This window comes from Pleurodeles waltl, chromosome 11 (assembly GCF_031143425.1).
Source record: "Pleurodeles waltl isolate 20211129_DDA chromosome 11, aPleWal1.hap1.20221129, whole genome shotgun sequence".
Lineage (NCBI taxonomy): Eukaryota > Metazoa > Chordata > Amphibia > Caudata > Salamandridae > Pleurodeles > Pleurodeles waltl.
Genome location: NC_090450.1, coordinates 124,209,486 through 124,232,068, shown reverse-complemented (window position 1 = coordinate 124,232,068; position 22,583 = coordinate 124,209,486). Strand labels below are relative to the sequence as shown.

General features: G+C 46.8%; 1 protein-coding gene across 2 annotated transcripts in view; it reads left to right on the top strand.

Moving 5' to 3' along the window:
* Positions 1–22,583, top strand: part of NMD3 (NMD3 ribosome export adaptor) — a 167,043-nt gene that overhangs the window by 66,190 nt on the left and 78,270 nt on the right. For both annotated transcript variants that reach the window (XM_069213234.1, XM_069213235.1), the window contains exon 11: positions 300–445. In XM_069213234.1, the coding sequence (XP_069069335.1) occupies positions 300–445 (146 nt within the window). The remainder of the gene's footprint in view (positions 1–299; positions 446–22,583) is intronic.

The window sequence follows — 22,583 nt, the reverse complement described above, 5'->3', positions numbered from 1 at the left end:
GCTCTAAAACATGACATTGCTTTAAAAGAGATCTTTGTTATTATGCTTACATTTTCAACAAAATACGCTCTTTTCAAATACATAGACAACTACTACACTTAATTTTCCGTCTACTATGCTTTTTTAAAATCAGTAGAAATTATTATTACAGTAATGCCTATAATTTCTGCAGTGACAATAGAACATCACATTAGTAATAGCTTACTTTGTAATGTAGATTTCTCTGTTTAAAAACATGTACATCACAGTTTACATTGTAAAAGAAGTGAATTTTTCTAAAGCACTACGTTACATTGCAGTTTGTGAAGTTGATGGAAACACATATTGGCGTCATCCTTTCAATAGTTTGTTCCACCCAAAACAGATGGAGGAGTTTATTGTAATGGATATCGACATTGTCCGTGACAGAAAGCAAGTTGCGGGGGCAGGAATGAAATCAAACAAAGTAAGTGGGTGTTTTCTTTGTGTCAGTAGCATTACCTTCTATTAATAAACGTTTCATATCACAACAGCATAAGCAGCAAATATTTTGCTGTATTCAGTAATGTAGGCACACACCTAAAACTCCATTCTCAGTGGCACTGCCCCACACATTTTCTACCTTTGAAAGTCCAGAATAAAGGTAACCAAAGTCACAGGACAATAAAACATATAATGGGAAGAGCATCTATTGGCTAATCTGCTTTGCAGTCTGGCATCTAGAGAACACCAAGCGCAAACATTACCGTAAGGTGCATCTTGGACTCCTGGAAGCTTGAGCTTACCATAAGTCAATAGACCTGATTTGAAAGTCAATAGACTTCTCTTGAAAAAGATGGCCATTGTTCTCTTCTTCTGTCTCAGTTGGTGTTTCCTTGCATGGGCGTGTTGATGCTGGATCGATTTCTACAAAGAAGTAACATTGTCCCCTGTCTCTCACACTTTGCTTAGACTGTATGCAGTCTAAAGCCTTCATTCTCAGCACAAACATGGTCTTCCCTATGCTTTTTTTGAGACCCCCTTTCTCCTCAACATGCCAGATTGAATAACCGAAATCTTCTACTTGGCTGACATCTTTAAAATATATTTATTTAGATAAGTCCTCATATCAGACAAGAGGCATGGAGTTCTTAATGACCGTACCAGTTCACACCATCCAGCTAACGGTCACTTCCTCCTGAGCAGGCCTCTTTCAAAATTACGCAGGAGTTTTCTCTAGGCGCCATTTTACTCCTCCCTTGTTGATTTTCTGTCTTTAATCCTTGGGCTCACAAGCTATACCATGCAACAAAAAAAAAAAAGGTTCCCAAATATTAAGCCATTTTTCTTCCTTATTCATCCTAGTGAACTGTTGTGCTGATCTAATCCAATCAGTACCTTTCGGAGGATCACTGACCACCCATCTAATACAGATTTCCCTCCATGCAATTCATATCAGAACAAATAGAAGTTGTGACTGTAACTTCTCAAGGTCTCTTCTAGGCCCTTCATCTGTCAAGACCCCAAAGATTAGCAAAGCCACTGAAGCTTCCATATGGCAAGTCTTGCCCCTTTAGGATTCCAGATAAAGCTACTCAGTTCCCCTTGTAGCTTCCTAAACCACTCTGCCCTAAAGTTTAAGGGTATTGTGTTGAGGCAAAAAGTAAACTTTGGGAGGATCATCATTTTGATTATATTAGTCCTGCCCAATATGGAGAGTGGGAGGTAAGCCCAAACATACAAAAGTTTCTTAGTCTCAAGAAGTAGTTTATTAAAGTGTAATTGTGCCATTTTGTCCAAATCCTTCATCACTTGGGTCCCTAAATTCCTAATTTTTTCCTTTTCCAAGAGATTATCTAGTAAATCATTCTGTGTCATCAACTCCGTTTTCTGTTGGTTAACTAGATAACCGGAGACCCTGTCTCCAAAGTCAGTCAGTACATTAGATAACGGGGAAGTAGTTGTTGAAGTCTTGCATGCAGATTAATTGATAATCTTTTGTAAGGCCCCACTTTTTTTACCCACTCACGATATTGAAATGGGATAATCACCTGTTTTATTCTAATCTTACTAGCTTAAGGACTCTATGTAAAGATTAAAGAGTAATGGGGACCGGAGACAACCCTGATGGGTTCCTCTTATCTGAACTCGCTTTGTTAAATTGCCGTTTACTAACATCTTTGCCACTGGTGGGTTGTAGATGGACCTGATTGCTCTAAGAAGGTTTTCTTCTAGACCATTTTGTTTAATTCATACAGGAAGGGCCAACTCACCCTTTCAAAGGCCGTAGCTGTGTCAAAGGTCATGATTGTAAGAGGGAGGTTTATAACTAATGCTGCATCTATTATGTCACTAGATCATGGGTTAGCTCATAAAGCTTTCTGCCTTTCATGAAACCCTTCTGATCCCTGTGTACATGTTTCCCAATTACTTTCTCCAGTCATTTTGCCAATATTTGTCTCTATATTTATAGTTGTTATTCAGTAGAGATATTGGTCTGTATGATTCACAATTTTTTTGGACCTTTGGTTTTAAAATTATTGTAATTATGGCTTAGTCCCATGATTTTGGCTGAGCAAGATCTCCACAGTATATTTTGTTGAATAATTGGGTCAGAAACAGGGTGAGTTCCTCTCTCAAACTGCTATAGACCACATATGATATGTGTAAAGAAATGGCTCCCTGTTGCAGTTACCCCCCACTTTTTGCCTGATACTGATGCTGACTTGACTGAGAAGTGTGCTGGGACCCTGCTAACCAGGCCCCAGCACCAGTGTTCTTTCACCTAAAATGAACTTTTGATTCCACAATTGGCACACCCTGGCATCCAGGTAAGTCCCTTGTAACTGGTACCCCTGGTACCAAGGGCCCTGATGCCAGAGAAGGTCTCTAAGGGCTGCAGCATATCTTATGCCACCCTGGGGACCCCTCACTCAGCACAGACACACTGCTTGCCAGCTTGTGTGTGCTGATGAGAACAAAACGAGTAAGTCGACATGGCACTCCCCTCAGGGTGCCATGCCAACCTCACACTGCCTATGCAGTATAGATAAGTCACCCCTCTAGTAGGCCTTACAGCCCTAAGGCAGGGTGCACTATACCATAGGTGAGGGCACCAGTGCATGAGCACTATGCCCCTACAGTGTCTAAGCAAAACCTTAGACATTGTAAGTGCAGGGTAGCCATAAGAGTGTATGGTCTGGGAGTCTGTCAAAAACGAACTCCACAGCTCCATAATGGCTACACTGAATACTGGGAAGTTTAGTATCAAACTTCTCAGAATAATAAACCCACACTGATGCCAGTGTTGGATTTATTAAAAAATGCACACAGAGAGCATCTTAGAGATGCCCCCTGTATTTTACCCAATTGTTCAGTGCAGGACTGACTGGTCTGTGCCAGCCTGCTGCTGAGAGACGAGTTTCTGACCTCATGCGGTGAGAGCCTTTGTGCCCTCTGAGGACAGAAACAAGGCCTGCTCTGGGTGGAGGTGGTTCACACCTCCCCCCTGCAGGAACTGTAACACCTAGCAGTGAGCTTCAAAGGCTCAAGCTTCGTGTTACAATGCCCCAGGGCACTCCAGCTAGTGGAGATGCCCGCCCCCTGGACACAGCCCCCACTTTTGGCGGCAAGTCCAGGAGAGATAATGAGAAAAACAAGGAGGAGTCACTGGCCAGTCAGGACAGCCCCTAAGGTGTCCTGAGCTGAGGTGACTCTGACTTTTAGAAATCCTCCATCTTGTAGAAGGAGGATTCCCCCAATAGTGATAGGAATGTGACCCCCTCCCCTTGGGAGGAGGCACAAAGAGGGTGTACCCACCCTCAGGGCTAGTAGCCATTGGCTACTAACCCCCCAGACCTAAACACGCCCTTAAATTTAGTATTTAAGGGCTTCCCTGAACCTAAGAATTTAGATTCCTGAAACTACAAGAAGAAGAAGACGGCCGAGCTGAAAAACCCCTGCAGAGGAAGAACAGAAGACACCAACTGCTTTGGCCCCAGTCCTACCGGCCTGTCTCCTGCCTTCCAAAGAAACCTGCTCCAGCGACGCTTTCCCAAGGACCAGCGACCTCTGAATCCTCACAGGACTGCCCTGCTTCAAGAAAGACCAGAAACTCCAGAGGACAGCGGCACTGCTCCAAAAGACTGCAACTTTGTTTCAAAGGAGCAGATTTAAAGACCCCTGCAACTCCCCGCAAGAAGCGTGAGACTTGCAACACTGCACCCGGCGACCCCGACTCGACTGGTGGAGAACCAACACCTCAGGGAGGACCCTCCGGCGACTCCGAGACTGTGAGTAACCAAAGTTGTCCCCCCTGAGCCCCCACAGCGACGCCTGCAGAGGGAATCCCGAGGCTCCCCCTGACCGCGACTGCCTGAACTCCATTTCCCGACGGCTGGAAAAGACCCTGCACCCGCAGCCCCCAGCAGCTAAAGGAACGGAACTCCTGTGCAGGAGTGACCCCCAGGAGGCCCTCTCCCTTGCCCAGGTGGTGGCTACCCCGAGGAGCCCCCTCCCTTGCCTGCCTGCACCGCTGAAGAGATCCCTTGGTCTCTCATTGAAATCTACAGAGAACCCGACGCTTGTTTGCACACTGCACCCGGCCGCCCCCGCGCTGCTGAGGGTGTACCTTCTGTGCTGACTTGTGTCCCCCCCGGTCCCCTACAAAACCCCCTGGTCTGCCCTCCGAAGACGCAGGTACTTACCTGCTGGCAAACCGGAACCGGGGCACCCCCTTCTCTCCATTGAAGCCTATGCGTTTTGGGCACCTCTTTGACCTCTGCACCTGACCGGCCCTGAGCTGCTGGTGTGGTAACTTTGGGGTTGCTCTGAACCCCCAACGGTGGGCTACCTTGGACCCAAACCTGAGACTTGTAAGTGATTTACTTACCTGACAAAACTAACAAAAACTTACCTCCCCCAGGAACTGTGAAAATTGCACAAAGTGTCCACTTTTAAAACAGCTTATTGTGTTTTATGTAAAAAGTATACATGCTAATGTAATGATTCAAAGTTCCTAAAGTACTTACCTGCAATACCTTTCAAATGAGATAGTACATGTAGAATTTGAACCTGTGGTTCTTAAAATAAACTTAGAAAAGATATTTTTCTATAACAAAGGTATTGGCTGGATTTGTCTCTGAGTCTGTGTTCCTCATTTATTGCCTGTGTGTATGTACAACAAATGCTTAACACTACTCCTTTGATAAGCCTACTGCTCGACCACACTACCACAAAATAGAGCATTAGTATTATCTCTTTTTGCCACTATCTTACCTCTAATGGGAACCCTTGGACTCTGTGCATACTATTCCTTACTTTGAAATAGTGCATACAGAGCCAACTTCCTACAATATGTTATCGGGCCCGGTGCCTTCCCCTATTTTAAACCTCTGAGTATTGCTTCAACCTCACCTGCCTTTATTTCTTGATTTAAGCTCCTTTTTAAATTAGTCTGCAATACCGGGGGAGGGTCCTCCATAGGCCAAGTACCTATTTGCTCTTTTGTGGCCATGGAGTCGTTTGTATACAGGTCACAGAAAAACTTAACAAAAGCATGCTCTATTTCTGTCATCTAACCAATATTCCCTAGACCCTTTCTCAACTATCTCCTTAACTATACTCTTTGAGCTGTCCACCCTCGTCTTCCATGCCAGGAGTTTTCCATTCCCTTCGCCATCTTCATAGTGTGCCAGTTTAATAGTCTCCCACAATCTTCGTATTTTTGCTTCTAAATAGTCTGCTAATTCAATTTTTGCGTCCTTAGCTTTATTAGTCAGGTCTATCTGTACTTGTGTTAATGGTTACCTTAATCAAGGAGTGTATTCACCCACTTGACCTAAAGGATGTAAAGTCTGATATACAGGTGATACATCAGGACCCCTTTTAAAGATACCCCTTTAGGGCGAAACAAGAAATATTAAAACGTGCTCTTTAAAATAACAGATTCTCTCAGAAGCCGTAAAAGCCAATAGTTTCACTAAAGATGATATGACTTTTCGTATCCAATCAGACATTTGCAGGCCGACCCAAGACAGGCAGTGGGAGCTGGGGAAATACATTTAGGACTTGGATCTCTGGGCACCACGGTCCAAATGAGATTCCCAGCCAGATTGAGGATAGTGGTGAACAAGAAGATGCATAATATCAAAGATCCCACAGAGGTTGAAAATGTAATCCAACAATTAAATGCAAAATAAGAGATACCGGAGAGCCGAGGCTCAATAGTACAAGGAGTTACCCAGAAAAATGGAGGGATCCCCAGGTATGGAGGAGGGGAGGGCAGTTTGGAGTGAGCACGAAAGAAAAGGCTCACTTTTCAGGCCTTCTAGTCTGCAAACACTGGGTGGGGAGTGTGTGGCAAAAAAATAATTAGTCTATTTTTTGAAAGCAGGGGTGTAGGAGACAAGAAAGAATCTATTGATAGACTCCAATAATAAGTTAAATCTAAGGGTCCTAACATGGAATATAAATGGGCTTAGAGTAGTGGGCAGGAGGAGGAGGAGGAGGATGATACTGGAGTTTCTAAAACAAACTGATATAGCAACATTATAATATTCTGGAAGCACACTTGCTCCAAGAAGAATGGGATCAAATACGTAAAGGTCAAAAATGCACTGTTCACTCTGCTTTTACAAACCAGAGATGTAACGCGAAAGGGGTAGCTATTATGTTGAAAAGCTCGGCGAAGGAGGCTATAATAGATTGTGTTGGATCTGGTAGGGACATGGGTGATAGCAAATGTCAAAATGTATAATGTGACATACTCTTTGTGGGATATTATGGTCCAAACATCAATGATACGAAATCGCTCCAGGAGCTTTATAGCTATCCAGTCGATAGCAAAAATGTTATTGTGATTGGGGGTTATTTTCACATATTGCTAGACCCTGTTTTGGACAAATCCACAACTATGCCAGTAACAAACTCTCCCAAGATGAGGGACAGTGTCCACCATATAATGAAAGTCCTTGGTTTAATTGACATCTGGAGGCAGAAAGCAGGTCATAAAAAGGACTTTACCTTCTATAACAAAAATGGTCACACCTCCTGGGTAGGCTTTTGTTGTGTTAGATGTTAAGTTAGCTTCCAAAGTAAAAAACAGTTTCATTCACCAGCTGGAACAGCTATCTGACCATGCTGCGGCGAAACTAGAACTTAGAATAGGTATGAGTCCAACTGTAACTAGGTGGACCCTTGACAGAACTAAGGGATTCCCTAGTTATCAGTCAGTTACAAAAGGACACAATTCTTTGAGGTGAATACAGATTCTGTCCCTTCGTATATTATACAGGACACATGTACAGCTTTTTTTATTAGGGAGGATTTTTAGCTATGCAACATATGAAAGCGGAGAGTAAGCAAAAAATGTGAGAATTAGAGCTGAAAATAGATTGTTCGATGGCATGTGTAGCTGCAGATACACATGTTGTGCATAGCCCGCCATCTGGTGTTGGGTCGGAGTGTTACAAGTTGTTTTTCTTCGAAGAAGTCTTTCGAGTCACGAGACCGAGGGACTCCTCCTCTTTTGCTTCCATTGCGCATGGGCGTCGACTCCATCTTCGATTGTTTTCTTTCCGCCATCGGGTTCGGACGTGTTCCTTTTCGCTCCGGATTTTCGAACGGAAAGATAGTTAAAAAATCGGAAAATTACGTCGGTATTGTTGCGTTAGGGATCGGGTTAGATAGAATTGACATCGAATCGTGAAGAGCTCCGGTAGCCCTTCGGGGTAATTTCGATCCCCCGTCGGGGCCTGGTCGGCTCGACCGCGTGTAACATCGAGGCTGATGGAACGGACCCCTTTCCGATTCTGCCCTAAATGCCACAACAAATACCCATATACAGACCAACATTTGGTCTGTAACCTGTGCCTGTCGCCCGAGCACAAGGAAGAAACTTGTGAGGCCTGTCGTGCGTTTCGATCCCGAAAAACGCTCCGTGACCGGCGAGCCAGAAGATTACAGATGGCGTCCACGCCGACAGGACACCGAGAGTTCGAGGAACAAGGAGAAGAAGAGGAAGCCTTCTCTATCCATGAATCGGACTCGGAGGAATTCGACGTCCACGAAACAGTGAGTAAGACGTCGAAGCCAGCACACAAGAAAACAGACAAGGCCCAGGGGACGCCACTGCCAACAGGCCATGGCTCAACCCATAAAGTCGGTGACCGCCCATCAGCACCGAAAAAGGCCGAACTAGTGCCGAGATGGTCCGACTCGGGTCGAGACACAGGCACGCAGCAATCTCGGGACCGAGACAGTGCTGCCGACAAAGATCGATGCCGAGACAGCGGAGCCGAAGCTGCTCGACGCAGAGACAGCGGCACCGAGGAGGATCGACGCCGAGAAGTCTTGACTCCGAAAAAGAGAAAAGTCGCCTCAGAGCCGAAAACGAGTAAGGACATAGTTTCGGTGCCGAAACGACTGGCAACCAAGCCAACTACCAGCTCATATTCAGAGGAGCAATCACTGTCCTCTCAATTGCGCAAACATAGATTCGAGGAAGAGTTACAGTCCACTGAAGTAGACCACACTCAAAAGCGGATCTTCATACAGAGTGGAACAGGGAAGATCAGCACCCTTCCCCCTATTAGGAGAAAAAGGAGACTTGAGTTCCAAACACAGGAACAAGCACCACAAACAAAAGTGGTGAAGAAGGTAACTCCGCCACCCTCTCCTCCACCTGTAACTTACATATCACCGGCACAGACTCCGTCACACTCACCGGCTCACACCACCATGAGCCAAGATGACCAGGACGCTTGGGACCTATACGACGCCCCAGTGTCAGACAACAGTCCGGAGGCGTATCCTACCAAGCCCTCACCACCGGAGGACAGCACAGCGTATTCACAGGTGGTAGCTAGGGCAGCAGAGTTCCATAACGTGTCGCTACACTCGGAACCTGTCGAGGATGACTTCCTTTTCAACACCCTCTCCTCCACCCATAGCACCTACCAGAGCCTGCCTATGCTCCCAGGAATGCTAAGGCACGCAAAGCAAATCTTCAAAGAGCCTGTCAAGAGTAGAGCAATAACACCAAGGGTGGAAAAGAAATATAAAGCACCGCCCACAGACCCTGCTTTCATCACCTCCCAACTGCCACCAGATTCGGTTGTAGTAGGGGCAGCTCGCAAGAGAGCCAACTCTCACACATCAGGCGATGCACCACCTCCGGATAAAGAAAGCCGCAAGTTTGACGCAGCCGGAAAAAGGGTCGCAGTACAAGGTGCAAACCAGTGGCGCATCGCTAACTCTCAAGCGCTCCTAGCGCGATATGATAGAGCCCATTGGGACGAGATGCAGCACCTCATCGAGCATCTACCCAAGGATTTACAAAAAAGGGCGAAACAGGTGGTTGAGGAGGGACAAAACATCTCCAATAACCAAATACGCTCCTCTATGGATGCAGCGGACACAGCTGCAAGAACAATTAACACAGCAGTAACCATAAGAAGGCACGCGTGGTTACGAACATCTGGCTTTAAACCGGAGATACAGCAAGCGGTGCTCAATATGCCATTCAATGAGCAACAATTGTTCGGACCTGAAGTGGACACGGCAATTGAGAAGCTAAAGAAGGACACTGACACTGACACTGCCAAGGCCATGGGCGCACTCTATTCCCCGCAGGGCAGAGGCACTTTCGGGACCTTCCGCAAAACAACCTTCAGAGGGGGGTTTCGGGGTCAGGCCCCACAAGCCAGTACCTCACATTCAACACCGTCTACCTACCAGTGACAGTACCAAAGGGGAGGCTTTCGGGGCCAGTACAGAGGAGGACAGTTCCCTAGAAACAGGGGAAAATTTCAAAGCCCAAAAACACCTGCAACCAAACAGTGACTCACAGGTCACTCATCCCCTCCACACAACACCAGTGGGGGGAAGAATAATTCAGTATTACCAATCTTGGGAGGAAATAACAACAGACACTTGGGTCTTAGCAATTATCCAACATGGTTATTGCATAGAATTTCTCCAAATCCCTCCAAATATACCACCAAAAACACGGAATATATCAAAACAGCATTCAGACCTTCTGGAAATAGAAGTTCAAGCATTACTGCAAAAGAACGCAATAGAACTGGTACCAGGTACACAAATAAACACAGGAGTTTACTCACTGTACTTTCTAATACCAAAAAAGGACAAAACACTGAGACCAATCCTAGATCTCAGAACACTAAACACCTACATCAAATCAGAACACTTTCACATGGTCACGCTACAAGAAGTGTTACCATTGCTAAAGCAACAAGACTACATGACAACCTTAGATCTCAAAGACGCGTATTTCCACATACCAGTACATCCCTCGCACAGGAAATACCTAAGGTTCGTATTCAAAGGAATACATTACCAATTCAAAGTATTGCCGTTCGGTATAACAACCGCACCAAGAGTCTTTACAAAATGCCTAGCAGTAGTAGCTGCACACATCAGAAGGCAGCAAATACACGTATTCCCGTATCTAGACGATTGGCTAATCAAGACCAACTCACTGACAAAGTGTTCACACCACACAGATCAGGTCATACAAACCCTCTACAAACTCGGTTTCTCCGTCAGCTATGCAAAATCACACGTTCTGCTGTGCAAAGTACAGCAATACCTAGGAGCAACAATAGACACAACAAGGGGAATAGCCACTCCAAGTCCACAAAGGGTTCAAAATTTCCTAAAAGTTATACAAACCATGTATCCAACACAAAAAATACAGGCAAAAATGGTATTACAACTCCTAGGCATGATGTCCTCATGCATAGCCATTGTCCCGAACGCAAGACTGCACATGAGGCCCTTACAACAGTGCCTAGCATCACAATGGTCACAAGCACAGGGTCACCTTCTAGATCTGGTGTTGATAGACCGCCAAACATACCTCTCGCTTCTATGGTGGAACAGTATAAATTTAAACAAAGGGCGGCCTTTCCAAGACCCAGTGCCACAATACGTGATAACAGATGCTTCCATGACAGGGTGGGGAGCACACCTCAATCAACACAGCATCCAAGGACAATGGGACGTACATCAAACAAAGCTGCATATAAATCACCTCGAACTGCTAGCAGTTTTCCTAGCGTTAAAAGCATTCCAACCCATCATAACCCACAAGTACATTCTTGTCAAAACAGACAACATGACAACAATGTATTATCTAAAACGGGGGGACACACTCGACACAGCTGTGCCTCCTGGCACAAAAGATATGGCAATGGGCAATTCACAACCACATTCGCCTAATAGCACAGTTTATTCCAGGGATCCAGAATCAACTTGCAGACAATCTCTCTCGAGATCACCAACAGGTCCACGAATGGGAAATTCACCCCCAAATTCTAAACACTTACTTCAAAATGTGGGGAACACCTCAAATAGACTTATTTGCAACGAAGGAGAACGCAAAATGCCAAAACTTCGCATCCAGATACCCACACAGGCAGTCTCAAGGCAATGCCCTATGGATGAACTGGTCAGGGATATTTGCGTACGCTTTTCCCCCTCTCCCTCTCCTTCCATATCTAGTAAACATATTGAGTCAAAACAAACTCAAACTCATACTGATAGCACCAACATGGGCAAGGCAACCTTGGTACACAACACTGCTAGACCTATCAGTAGTACCCCACGTCAAGTTACCCAACAGGCCAGATCTGTTAACACAACACAAACAACAGATCAGGTATCCAAACCCAGCATCGCTGAATCTAGCAATCTGGCTCCTGAAATCCTAGAATTCGGACACTTAAACCTCACCCAAGAATGTATGGAAGTCATAAAGCAAGCTAGAAGACCATCCACTAGACACTGCTATGCAAGCAAATGGAAAAGGTTTGTTTGCTACTGCCATAATAATCAAATTCAACCATTACACGCATCTCCAAAGGATGTAGTGGGTTACTTACTACACTTACAAAAATCGAACCTGGCCTTCTCTTCCATTAAAATACACCTCGCAGCAATATCTGCATACCTGCAGATTACCCACTCAACTTCACTATTTAGGATTCCTGTCATTAAAGCGTTTATGGAAGGCCTCAAAAGAATTATACCACCAAGGACACCACCCGTTCCTTCATGGAACCTCAACATCGTCTTAACAAGACTCATGGGTCCACCTTTTGAACCCATGCATTCTTGGGAAATACAATTCCTAACCTGGAAAGTTGCATTTCTCATCGCCATCACATCTCTAAGAAGAGTAAGTGAAATTCAGGCGTTTACAATACAAGAACCTTATATCCAAATACACAAAAATAAGGTAGTCCTAAGAACCAATCCTAAATTTCTACCAAAGGTTATTTCACCGTTCCACTTAAATCAAACGGTAGAACTACCAGTGTTCTTCCCACAGCCAGACTCGGTAGCTGAAAGGGCACTACATACATTAGACATCAGAAGAGCACTAATGTACTACATTGACAGAACAAAAGAAATCAGAAAAACAAAACAACTGTTTATTGCATTCCAAAAACCTCATACAGGAAACCCAATATCAAAACAGGGTATAGCCAGATGGATAGTTAAGTGCATCCAAATCTGCTACCTTAAAGCAAAAAGGGAGCTGCCCATTACACCAAGGGCACACTCAACCCGAAAGAAAGGCGCAAGCATGGCCTTCCTAGGGAATATTCCAATGCACGAGATATGTAAGGCAGCCACATGGTCTACGCCTCACACATTTACTAAGCACTACTGTGTAGACGTGCTATCCGCACAACAAGCCACAGTAGGTCAAGCCGTACTAAGAACTTTATTTCAGACTACTTCCACTCCTACAGGCTGAGCCACCGCTTTTGGGGAGATAACTGCTTACTAGTCTATGCACAACATGTGTATCTGCAGCTACACATGCCATCGAACTGAAAATGTCACTTACCCAGTGTACATCTGTTCGTGGCATTAGTCGCTGCAGATTCACATGTGCCCACCCGCCTCCCCGGGAGCCTGTAGCCATTTGGAAGTGATCTTCAACTTTGTACATTTGTAAATATATTACTTAAACCTTAATTGGTACATACTTATTCACTCCATTGCATGGGCACTATTACTAACACACACAACTCCTACCTCACCCTCTGCGGGGAAAACAATCGAAGATGGAGTCGACGCCCATGCGCAATGGAAGCAAAAGAGGAGGAGTCCCTCGGTCTCGTGACTCGAAAGACTTCTTCGAAGAAAAACAACTTGTAACACTCCGACCCAACACCAGATGGCGGGCTATGCACAACATGTGAATCTGCAGCGACTAATGCCACGAACAGATGTACACTGGGTAAGTGACATTTTCATTCAAAAAGATCTTACCAAGTGTATGGATGCCATCTTTAGAATATTGTTTTATCCTCCAGTGCTCTTTACTGTGAACTCTGGGTTAGGGAAGGGAAGGATTAGCAGAGGGCAATTCATTCCAGATGGGCATTACAAGGTTTCTAGGTGACCTCTATAGGGCTAGAAGCAACTGGCGTAAGTATGCTGCTCCTAACGTATGCACTCTGGCAGACAAGAGAAGCTGGCTGTTAGCCAATCTGTGGAAAACAGGTTGAGGTGCCTGACACCAGGCAAACACTGTGTAGATCTGGGAAAGATTTGTTAGAATTCAATCTCCTATCAAGATGTAGGCAGGTTCCCAAGAAGATCTGTGGTGCGTAGTTTTTGATTGGGATTAATGGGGATGCAGACCATGAGGGGCCCCAAAGAAGCAGTTCTTTTAGCTAACCTTGGAAGACACGGTTATCAGCCTGCTTGTTCTTGGCATGTATTCGACTACACCAAGTCAGAGTCTTTGGTGTCTCATTGTGTGGGGAGGCAAGGATATGAAGAAGAGTTTGACATTGAGTAACTATTTCAATACACCCTTCTGTAATTTGAATTCCTTAAACCAGCACAGGGCAAGCATGCTGCATGACTGATGAGGTGCAATATATATGATTACATGATCAATTCCCAGTGCTGCCCTCTTGCTTTTTGACTTTTACATATCCCCTCTTCATATCTTTTTACTTCCAAGACCTTTTCCTCAGAAACTGCAGAGTATGAAAATGACAGGAGTCCGATTTGTAACAGGGACAAGAATTGGAGGACACTAATAGTTGAAATTTCTTAAACCTAGTCCTCAAAAACAAAACTTACAGGCGTGTGGCTATGGCAAGACACCGGAAAAAAAATGTAGAAATGCAAGTTAAGTAGTAAAGGGAGCAACTGAAGATGGTCAGGATTTCCATTTTGCTGGTGTTAAGCTTTGAGAAGTTATGGTTCATCCATTGCTGGATGGCGCTCTGTCTTGCATATTATGTTTTTTTGTATATTGCACAACTTACCTGGGAGTGTGAGGCTTCAAGGGCTGAGCCAGGTTTGGGACTAGGTGGGAAGCCAAGAGCCAGGTTTTTAGTTTTTCAGAATTCAAGACCTCCTGAGGAGGAGGCTATGACCTATAGGTTGTTCTAGTCTTTAGAAGCGAGGTAGAAAGCATGACCACTGGATCTAGCTCTTCGTATCTGGCATGTGGGGGGTGAATGTTACTGGAGGGGGATTAGGGCAGTCTCTGTACTGTGGTTGATCCTGAACACAGACTTTGTGGCGCCTGCGGGGTGGGTGGCTAGACCTGTGTTTCTCATCTTTTCCTTGACTTTTTGCCAAGTGGGTAGCAAGGAGATAGGCGGTTAGATGGCTAGTTTTTCGGGTCTGCTGTGGGTTTCTTGTGAAGGATAGATTTCTGTGGCGTGTTTCCAGGGGTCAGAGTAGGTGGTCTCTGATGGATGTTTAGGATCGGTGTTATGGCTGCACGGATAGGGTCCAGTCCTTTAATGAAGAATTGGTGAAAGCAGATGTCTAGAGTGTAATGGACTGCATGGTTGTTGCGGCTTGTTGAGTGGTGATGGTTGACCAGGTGCGGCCCTCGGTGAGCCCTCACCCAGCTCATGCAGACTGCTGTTGCAGGCTGCTTGTCTTGGTGCAGCTAAAAGTGAAAACATAACAAGGCACACTGTCTGGTTACCGTGCCCACTAACACTGCATGCAATATATGCAAGTCACCCACACAGCAGGCCTTACAGCCCTAAGGCAATGTGCATTATATTACATGTTAAATATCTGAAAGAACGGATATACCCCTTCTATGTCTTTGTCCATTCTTCGACATTGTAAGTGATCAGGGAGGCCAGGGAATTGACATTGGTCACTACGTGTTCCCCTAGCTACTTGATGGCTTTACTGAAAGTAGGGATGTTTGGTATCAAACATCTCATATTAATAAACCCTCACTAATTCCGGATTCCAGTGATGGATTTATTAATACATGCACCCAGAGGACACCTTAGAGGTGCCCCCTGAACAACCTACCACCTATCTGTGTGCTGGCTGACTAGTTTTAGCTAGCCTGCCACCAACAGATACCTTTCTGACCCCAAGGGTGGTCAGGAACAAAGTCTGCTCTGGCAGGAGTGTTAAAACACCCCTCCAAACAGGGTGACCTGCAAATCGGCATTTAAAGAGCCCACTGTTCTTGCAAGCCTCCAAAATCTATTTGCCCACTCGCTATGGTGAGTCAGATTTTATCAGGTTCAGTTAAATTTAGAACTTACTCCCCCATTCTGGTGAGTTGACAAAGAACAGGTGCTCTGTGTTCTGCTCACTCTGAAAGTGAAGAAGCAATAAAATGCCTTTAAATCTTTTTAGCTTGCCACATTTGCTCTGTGTTCAGAGAAGGAGGTCAGAAGTCAGTTGACTTCTCTAACTGCATAGTTCAAGGATTTTGTAAAGTGAACCTTCTGACCTGTTGAACAAAGAGTGTGAAATGAGAGGCTGCAGGGTGTAGGATTTTTCCTAACACAACATTTAAATAACTAAATTAGCTTCACAAACATTTCAAAATAATTTTCAGTACTTGAGAGAGCCCATTTTTTTGTATTTCTGTGGGATGAAAAAAAATATTTTAATGGGATAAAAACAAATTAGAACACTTTACTTGGTAATGTGCAAATGATGAAAATAATCGGTGAAAAGATTCAGAAAACATTTGATACACTATATAGTTTTATCAGTAAAGCTGCAAGATCATGGGAAAGTTTTTGGCCTGTCATGCTTTAGTAACATATTTATTAAAAGTGAGTGTTTAAATATTAACTGAGATACACTCCTACCCCCACCTTGATGGCAATGTCAGTAAACTAAGAGGCAAGTTAGGGATCATGGGTACCCTATATGTGAGCTACATTCTTGTTATACCTGGAGCAAACTTTTAGAGTATTTAATCAGTTTTTTTTTGTACAGCAGAAATGCCGAACACACTTATTTGAATGTGCACTCATATGTGAGAATGAAGAAGGCGGCTCTGTAAAATAAAATATTTACCTAGGATTACACAGAGACCAGTTTACAGGTCAAGTACATTTCAGTTACGTCAAGTGGATTATTGAGGTTACTCAACCTGCATTTCTAGTAAAATTTGTATGATTTTTCGAGGCTTGTCTGGCTTCCCTCAGAAGTGAGAAGATGCTGCCCCCCCCCCCCACCGTCGCCCATTTGTCACCTGGACAGGCAAGAAAATTAGTAGGCAAAGTGGCGTGTCCACCCTCAGGTCAGTTCCACCCCTAAGGTGAGCTGCCTGATGTGGACACGAAATTTAAGTCTGCAATCTTGGTGATGGCAGAACTAGGAACTCTGGTACAAGGTTATGCCCCCCCATATAGAGGGTGTAGTGAACCCAGTGGTGTGTACCCCTTTGGATACTACCCTACACTCCCCTAACACTCCTAAATTCAGTATTTAGGGGAGCTCCTGGTGCCAGAAAATCAGATGCTCCTGACCCGAAGGACATTCCAGACACTCAAAAGGGAAGAACTGAAGACCAGTGACTGACTCGGTGCCAACCCAGTCAGCCTGCGTGCTGACTTCGACAATTGCAAGAAAGACGCCTCGTCCTCCAGCTGCTGTAACTTTCAAAAGCCTGAAAAGATTGCCAGCCTTGACCCATGCACAAGGCACTCCCGTGGAGTTGTGGAGCTGCTTCCCGCAAGGCACCCAAGAAACCCTGAAGAGGACTCCGAATCTCCAAAACCTGATCCCAGAGAGCACCACTGCACCTGTTCCCCCTAGCCGGATTTGAAGTGGGCCAACGATGCCAGCATGGTCCCCAGCCTCTCGAGAGACAAAGTCCAACATGGGTTTCCCCACTGTGACCTTCACATCGATGCCTGTAGCCCCTTTGTGCAGGCCCCCCTCACTGCAACCACCTTCGGTGACAGCAACACAATTGAGAAGAAGAGGACCACTGGTGGTCATACAACCCAGTACATCGCAAAAACTGAGCCGCTTTGGGTTCACTCTGACTGGTTCCCCAGTCCTCACATGCAGCATCTTTTTGCATGGACCAATTCTCATTAACTTAAACTGGGCACCTGACACACAACTGCACCCGTCTGCCCCAGTGCCACCCGAGGTGTCTGGAAAAGTAGTCCTGTTAGTCACTGCCATGTTTTGTTTTTCCTCCATAGGGTAACATTGCAGATTCTGAAAATTGAATGTCAACTTTTCAAAACTGTAATAATTTCTGTTGCAAAAGGTACTTACCTGTTAGTATTGATTCTGGTCATTAAACGTGTATAAAGATACTGGTTATTTTTGTAAGTTGGTGTGGATTTCTTTGATTTGTGTCTCACTAATTGGTTGTGTGCCCATGGTAAGTGTCTTAACATTCCTGTAAGGAAATGCCTCCTTGGCATGGTTGCCCCCTGACTTTTTGCCTTTGCTGATGCTATGTTTACAATTGAAAGTGTGCTGAGGCCTGCTGTAAAGAAATGGCTCCCTGTTGCAGTTACCCCCCACTTTTTGCCTGATACTGATGCTGACTTGACTGAGAAGTGTGCTGGGACCCTGCTAACCAGGCCCCAGCACCAGTGTTCTTTCACCTAAAATGTACCATTGATCCCACAATTGGCACACCCTGGCATCCAGATAAGTCCCTTGTAACTGGTACCTCTGGTACCAAGGGCCCTGATGCCAGGGAAGGTCTCTAAGGGCTGCAGCATGCATTATGCCACCCTAGAGACCCCTCACTCAGCACAGCCACACTGCTTACAAGCCTGTGTGTGCTAGTGAGAACAAAATGAGTAAGTCGACATGGCACTCCCCTCAGGGTGCCATGCCAGCCTCTCACTGCCTATGCAGTATAGATAAGACACCCCTCTAGCAGGCCTTACAGCCCTAAGGCAGGGTGCACTATACCATAGGTGAGGGTACCAGTGCATGAGCACTGTGCCCCTACAGTGTCTAAGCAAAACCTTAGACATTGTAAGTGCAGGGTAGCCATAAGAGTATATGGTCTGGGAGTCTGTTTTACACGAACTCCACAGCACCATAATGGCTACACTGAAAACTGGGAAGTTTGGTATCAAACTTCTCAGCACAATAAATGCACACTGATGCCAGTGTACATTTGATTGTAAAATACACCACAGAGGGCACCTTAGAGGTGCCCCCTGAAACTTAACCAACTATCTGTGTAGGCTGACTAGTTCCAGCAGCCTGCCACACTAGAGACATGTTGCTGGCCCCATGGGGAGAGTGCCTTTGTCACTCTGAGGCCAGTAACAAAGCCTGCACTGGGTGGAGATGCTAACACCTCCCCCAGGTAGGAGCTGTGACACCTGGCGGTGAGCCTCAAAGGCTCACCCCTTTGTCACAGCCCAGCAGGGCACTCCAGCTTAGTGGAGTTGCCCGCCCCCTCCGGCCACGGCCCCCACTTTTGGCGGCAAGGCTGGAGGGAACAAAGAAAGCAACAAGGAGGAGTCACTGGCCAGTCAGGACAGCCCCTAAGGTGTCCTGAGCTGAGGTGACTCTAACTTTTAGAAATCCTCCATCTTGCAGATGGAGGATTCCCCCAATAGGGTTAGGATTGTGACCCCCTCCCCTTGGGAGGAGGCACAAAGAGGGTGCACCCACCCTCAGGGCTAGTAGCCATTGGCTACTAACCCCCCAGACCTAAACACGCCCTTAAATTTAGTATTTAAGGGCTACCCTGAACCCTAGAAAATTAGATTCCTGCAACTACAAGAAGAAGGACTGCCTAGCTGAAAACCCCTGCAGAGGAAGACCAGAAGACGACTACTGCCTTGGCCCCAGAAACTCACCGGCCTGTCTCCTGCCTTCCAAAGATCCTGCTCCAGCGACGCCTTCCAAAGGGACCAGCGACCTCGACATCCTCTGAGGACTGCCCCTGCTTCGAAAAGACAAGAAACTCCCGAGGACAGCGGACCTGCTCCAAGAAAGGCTGCAACTTTGTTTCCAGCAGCTTTAAAGAACCCTGCAAGCTCCCCGCAAAAGGCGTGAGACTTGCAACACTGCACCCGGCGACCCCGACTCGGCTGGTGGAGATCCGACACCTCAGGAGGGACCCCAGGACTACTCTGATACTGTGAGTACCAAAACCTGTCCCCCCTGAGCCCCCACAGCGCCGCCTGCAGAGGGAATCCCGAGGCTTCCCCTGACCGCGACTCTTTGAACCTAAAGTCCCGACGCCTGGGAGAGACCCTGCACCCGCAGCCCCCAGGACCCGAAGGACCGGACTTTCACTGGAGAAGTGACCCCCAGGAGTCCCTCTCCCTTGCCCAAGTGGAGGTTTCCCCGAGGAACCCCCCCCTTGCCTGCCTGCAGCGCTGAAGAGATCCCGAGATCTCTCATTGACTTCCATTACAAACCCGACGCTTGTTTCGACACTGCACCCGGCCGCCCCCGCGCTGCTGAGGGTGAAATTTCTGTGTGGACTTGTGTCCCCCCCGGTGCCCTACAAAACCCCCCTGGTCTGCCCTCCGAAGACGCGGGTACTTACCTGCAAGCAGACCGGAACCGGGGCACCCCCTTCTCTCCATTCTAGCCTATGTGTTTTGGGCACCACTTTGAACTCTGCACCTGACCGGCCCTGAGCTGCTGGTGTGGTGACTTTGGGGTTGCTCTGAACCCCCAACGGTGGGCTACCTTGGACCAAGAACTGAACCCTGTAAGTGTCCTACTTACCTGGTAAAACTAACAAAAACTTACCTCCCCCAGGAACTGTGAAAATTGCACTAAGTGTCCACTTTTAAAACAGCTATTTGTCAATAACTTGAAAAGTATACATGCAATTTTGATGATTTGAAGTTCCTAAAGTACTTACCTGCAATACCTTTCGAATGAGATATTACATGTAGAATTTGAACCTGTGGTTCTTAAAATAAACTAGAAAAGATATTTTTCTATATAAAAACCTATTGGCTGGATTTGTCTCTGAGTGTGTGTACCTCATTTATTGTCTTGTGTATGTACAACAAATGCTTAACACTACTCCTTGGATAAGCCTACTGCTCGACCACACTACCACAAAATAGAGCATTAGTATTATCTATTTTTACCACTATTTTACCTCTAAGGGGAACCCTTGGACTCTGTGCATGCTATTCCTTACTTTGAAATAGCACATACAGAGCCAACTTCCTACACCTGCTAACCAGGCCCCAGCGCCAGTGTTCTTTCCCTAACCTGTACTTTTGTATCCACAATTGGCAGACCCTGGCATCCAGATAAGTCCCTTGTAACTGGTACTTCAAGTACCAAGGGCCCTGATGCCAAGGAAGGTCTCTAAGGGCTGCAGCATGTCTTATGCCACCCTGGAGACCTCTCACTCAGCACAGACACACTGCTTGCCAGCTTGTGTGTGCTAGTGAGGACAAAACGAGTAAGTCGACATGGCACTCCCCTCAGGGTGCCATGCCAGCCTCTCACTGCCTATGCAGTATAGGTAAGACACCCCTCTAGCAGGCCTTACAGCCCTAAGGCAGGGTGCACTATACCATAGGTGAGGGTACCAGTGCATGAGCATGGTACCCCTACAGTGTCTAAACCAAACCTTAGACATTGCAAGTGCAGGGTAGCCATAAGAGTATATGGTCTGGGAGTCTGTCAAACACGAACTCCACAGCACCATAATGGCTACACTGAAAACTGGGAAGTTTGGTATCAAACTTCTCAGCACAATAAATGCACACTGATGCCAGTGTACATTTTATTGTAAAATACACCACAGAGGGCACCTTAGAGGTGCCCCCTGAAACTTAACCGACTATCTGTGTAGGCTGACTAGTTTTAGCAGCCTGCCACAAACCGAGACATGTTGCTGGCCCCATGGGGAGAGTGCCTTTGTCACTCTGAGGCCAGTAACAAAGCCTGCACTGGGTGGAGATGCTAACACCTCTCCCAGGCAGGAATTGTCACACCTGGCGGTGAGCCTCAAAGGCTCACCTCCTTTGTGCCAACCCAGCAGGACACTCCAGCTAGTGGAGTTGCCCGCCCCCTCCGGCCAGGCCCCACTTTTGGCGGCAAGGCCGGAGAAAATAATGAGAAAAACAAGGAGGAGTCACTGGCCAGTCAGGACAGCCCCTAAGGTGTCCTGAGCTGAAGTGACTCTAACTCTTAGAAATCTTCCATCTTGCAGATGGAGGATTCCCCCAATAGGGTTAGGATTGTGACCCCCTCCCCTTGGGAGGAGGCACAAAGAGGGTGTACCCACCCTCAGGGCTAGTAGCCATTGGCTACTAACCCCCCAGACCTAAACACGCCCTTAAATTTAGTATTTAAGGGCTACCCTGAACCCTAGAAAATGAGATTCCTGCAACTACAAGAAGAAGGACTGCCTAGCTGAAAACCCCTGCAGCGGAAGACCAGAAGACGACAACTGCCTTGGCTCCAGAAACTCACCGGCCTGTCTCCTGCCTTCCAAAGATCCTGCTCCAGCGACGCCTTCCAAAGGGACCAGCGACCTCGACATCCTCTGAGGACTGCCCCTGCTTCGAAAAGACAAGAAACTCCCGAGGACAGCGGACCTGCTCCAAGAAAAGCTGCAACTTTGTTTCCAGCAGCTTTAAAGAACCCTGCAAGCTCCCCGCAAGAAGCGTGAGACTTGCAACACTGCACCCGGCGACCCCGACTCGGCTGGTGGCGATCCAACACCTCAGGAGGGACCCCAGGACTACTCTGATACTGTGAGTACCAAAACCTGTCCCCCCTGAGCCCCCACAGCGCCGCCTGCAGAGGGAATCCCGAGGCTTCCCCTGACCGCGACTCTTTGAACCTAAAGTCCCGACGCCTGGGAGAGACCCTGCACCCGCAGCCCCCAGGACCTGAAGGACCGGACTTTCACTGGAGGAGTGACCCCCAGGAGTCCCTCTCCCTCGCCCAAGTGGAGGTTTCCCCGAGGAAACCCCCCCTTGCCTGCCTGCAGCGCTGAAGAGATCCCGAGATCTCTCATAGACTAACATTGGGAACCCGACGCTTGTCTCTACACTGCACCCGGCCGCCCCCGCGCCGCTGAGGGTGAAATTTCTGTGTGGGCTTGTGTCCCCCCCGGTGCCCTACAAAATCCCCCTGGTCTGCCCTCCGAAGACGCGGGTACTTACCTGCAAGCAGACCGGAACCGGGGCACCCCCTTCTCTCCATTCTAGCCTATGCGTTTTGGGCACCACTTTGAACTCTGCACCTGACCGGCCCTGAGCTGCTGGTGTGGTGACTTTGGGGTTGCTCTGAACCCCCAACGGTGGGCTACCTTGGACCAAGAACTGAACCCTGTAAGTGTCCTACTTACCTGGTAAAACTAA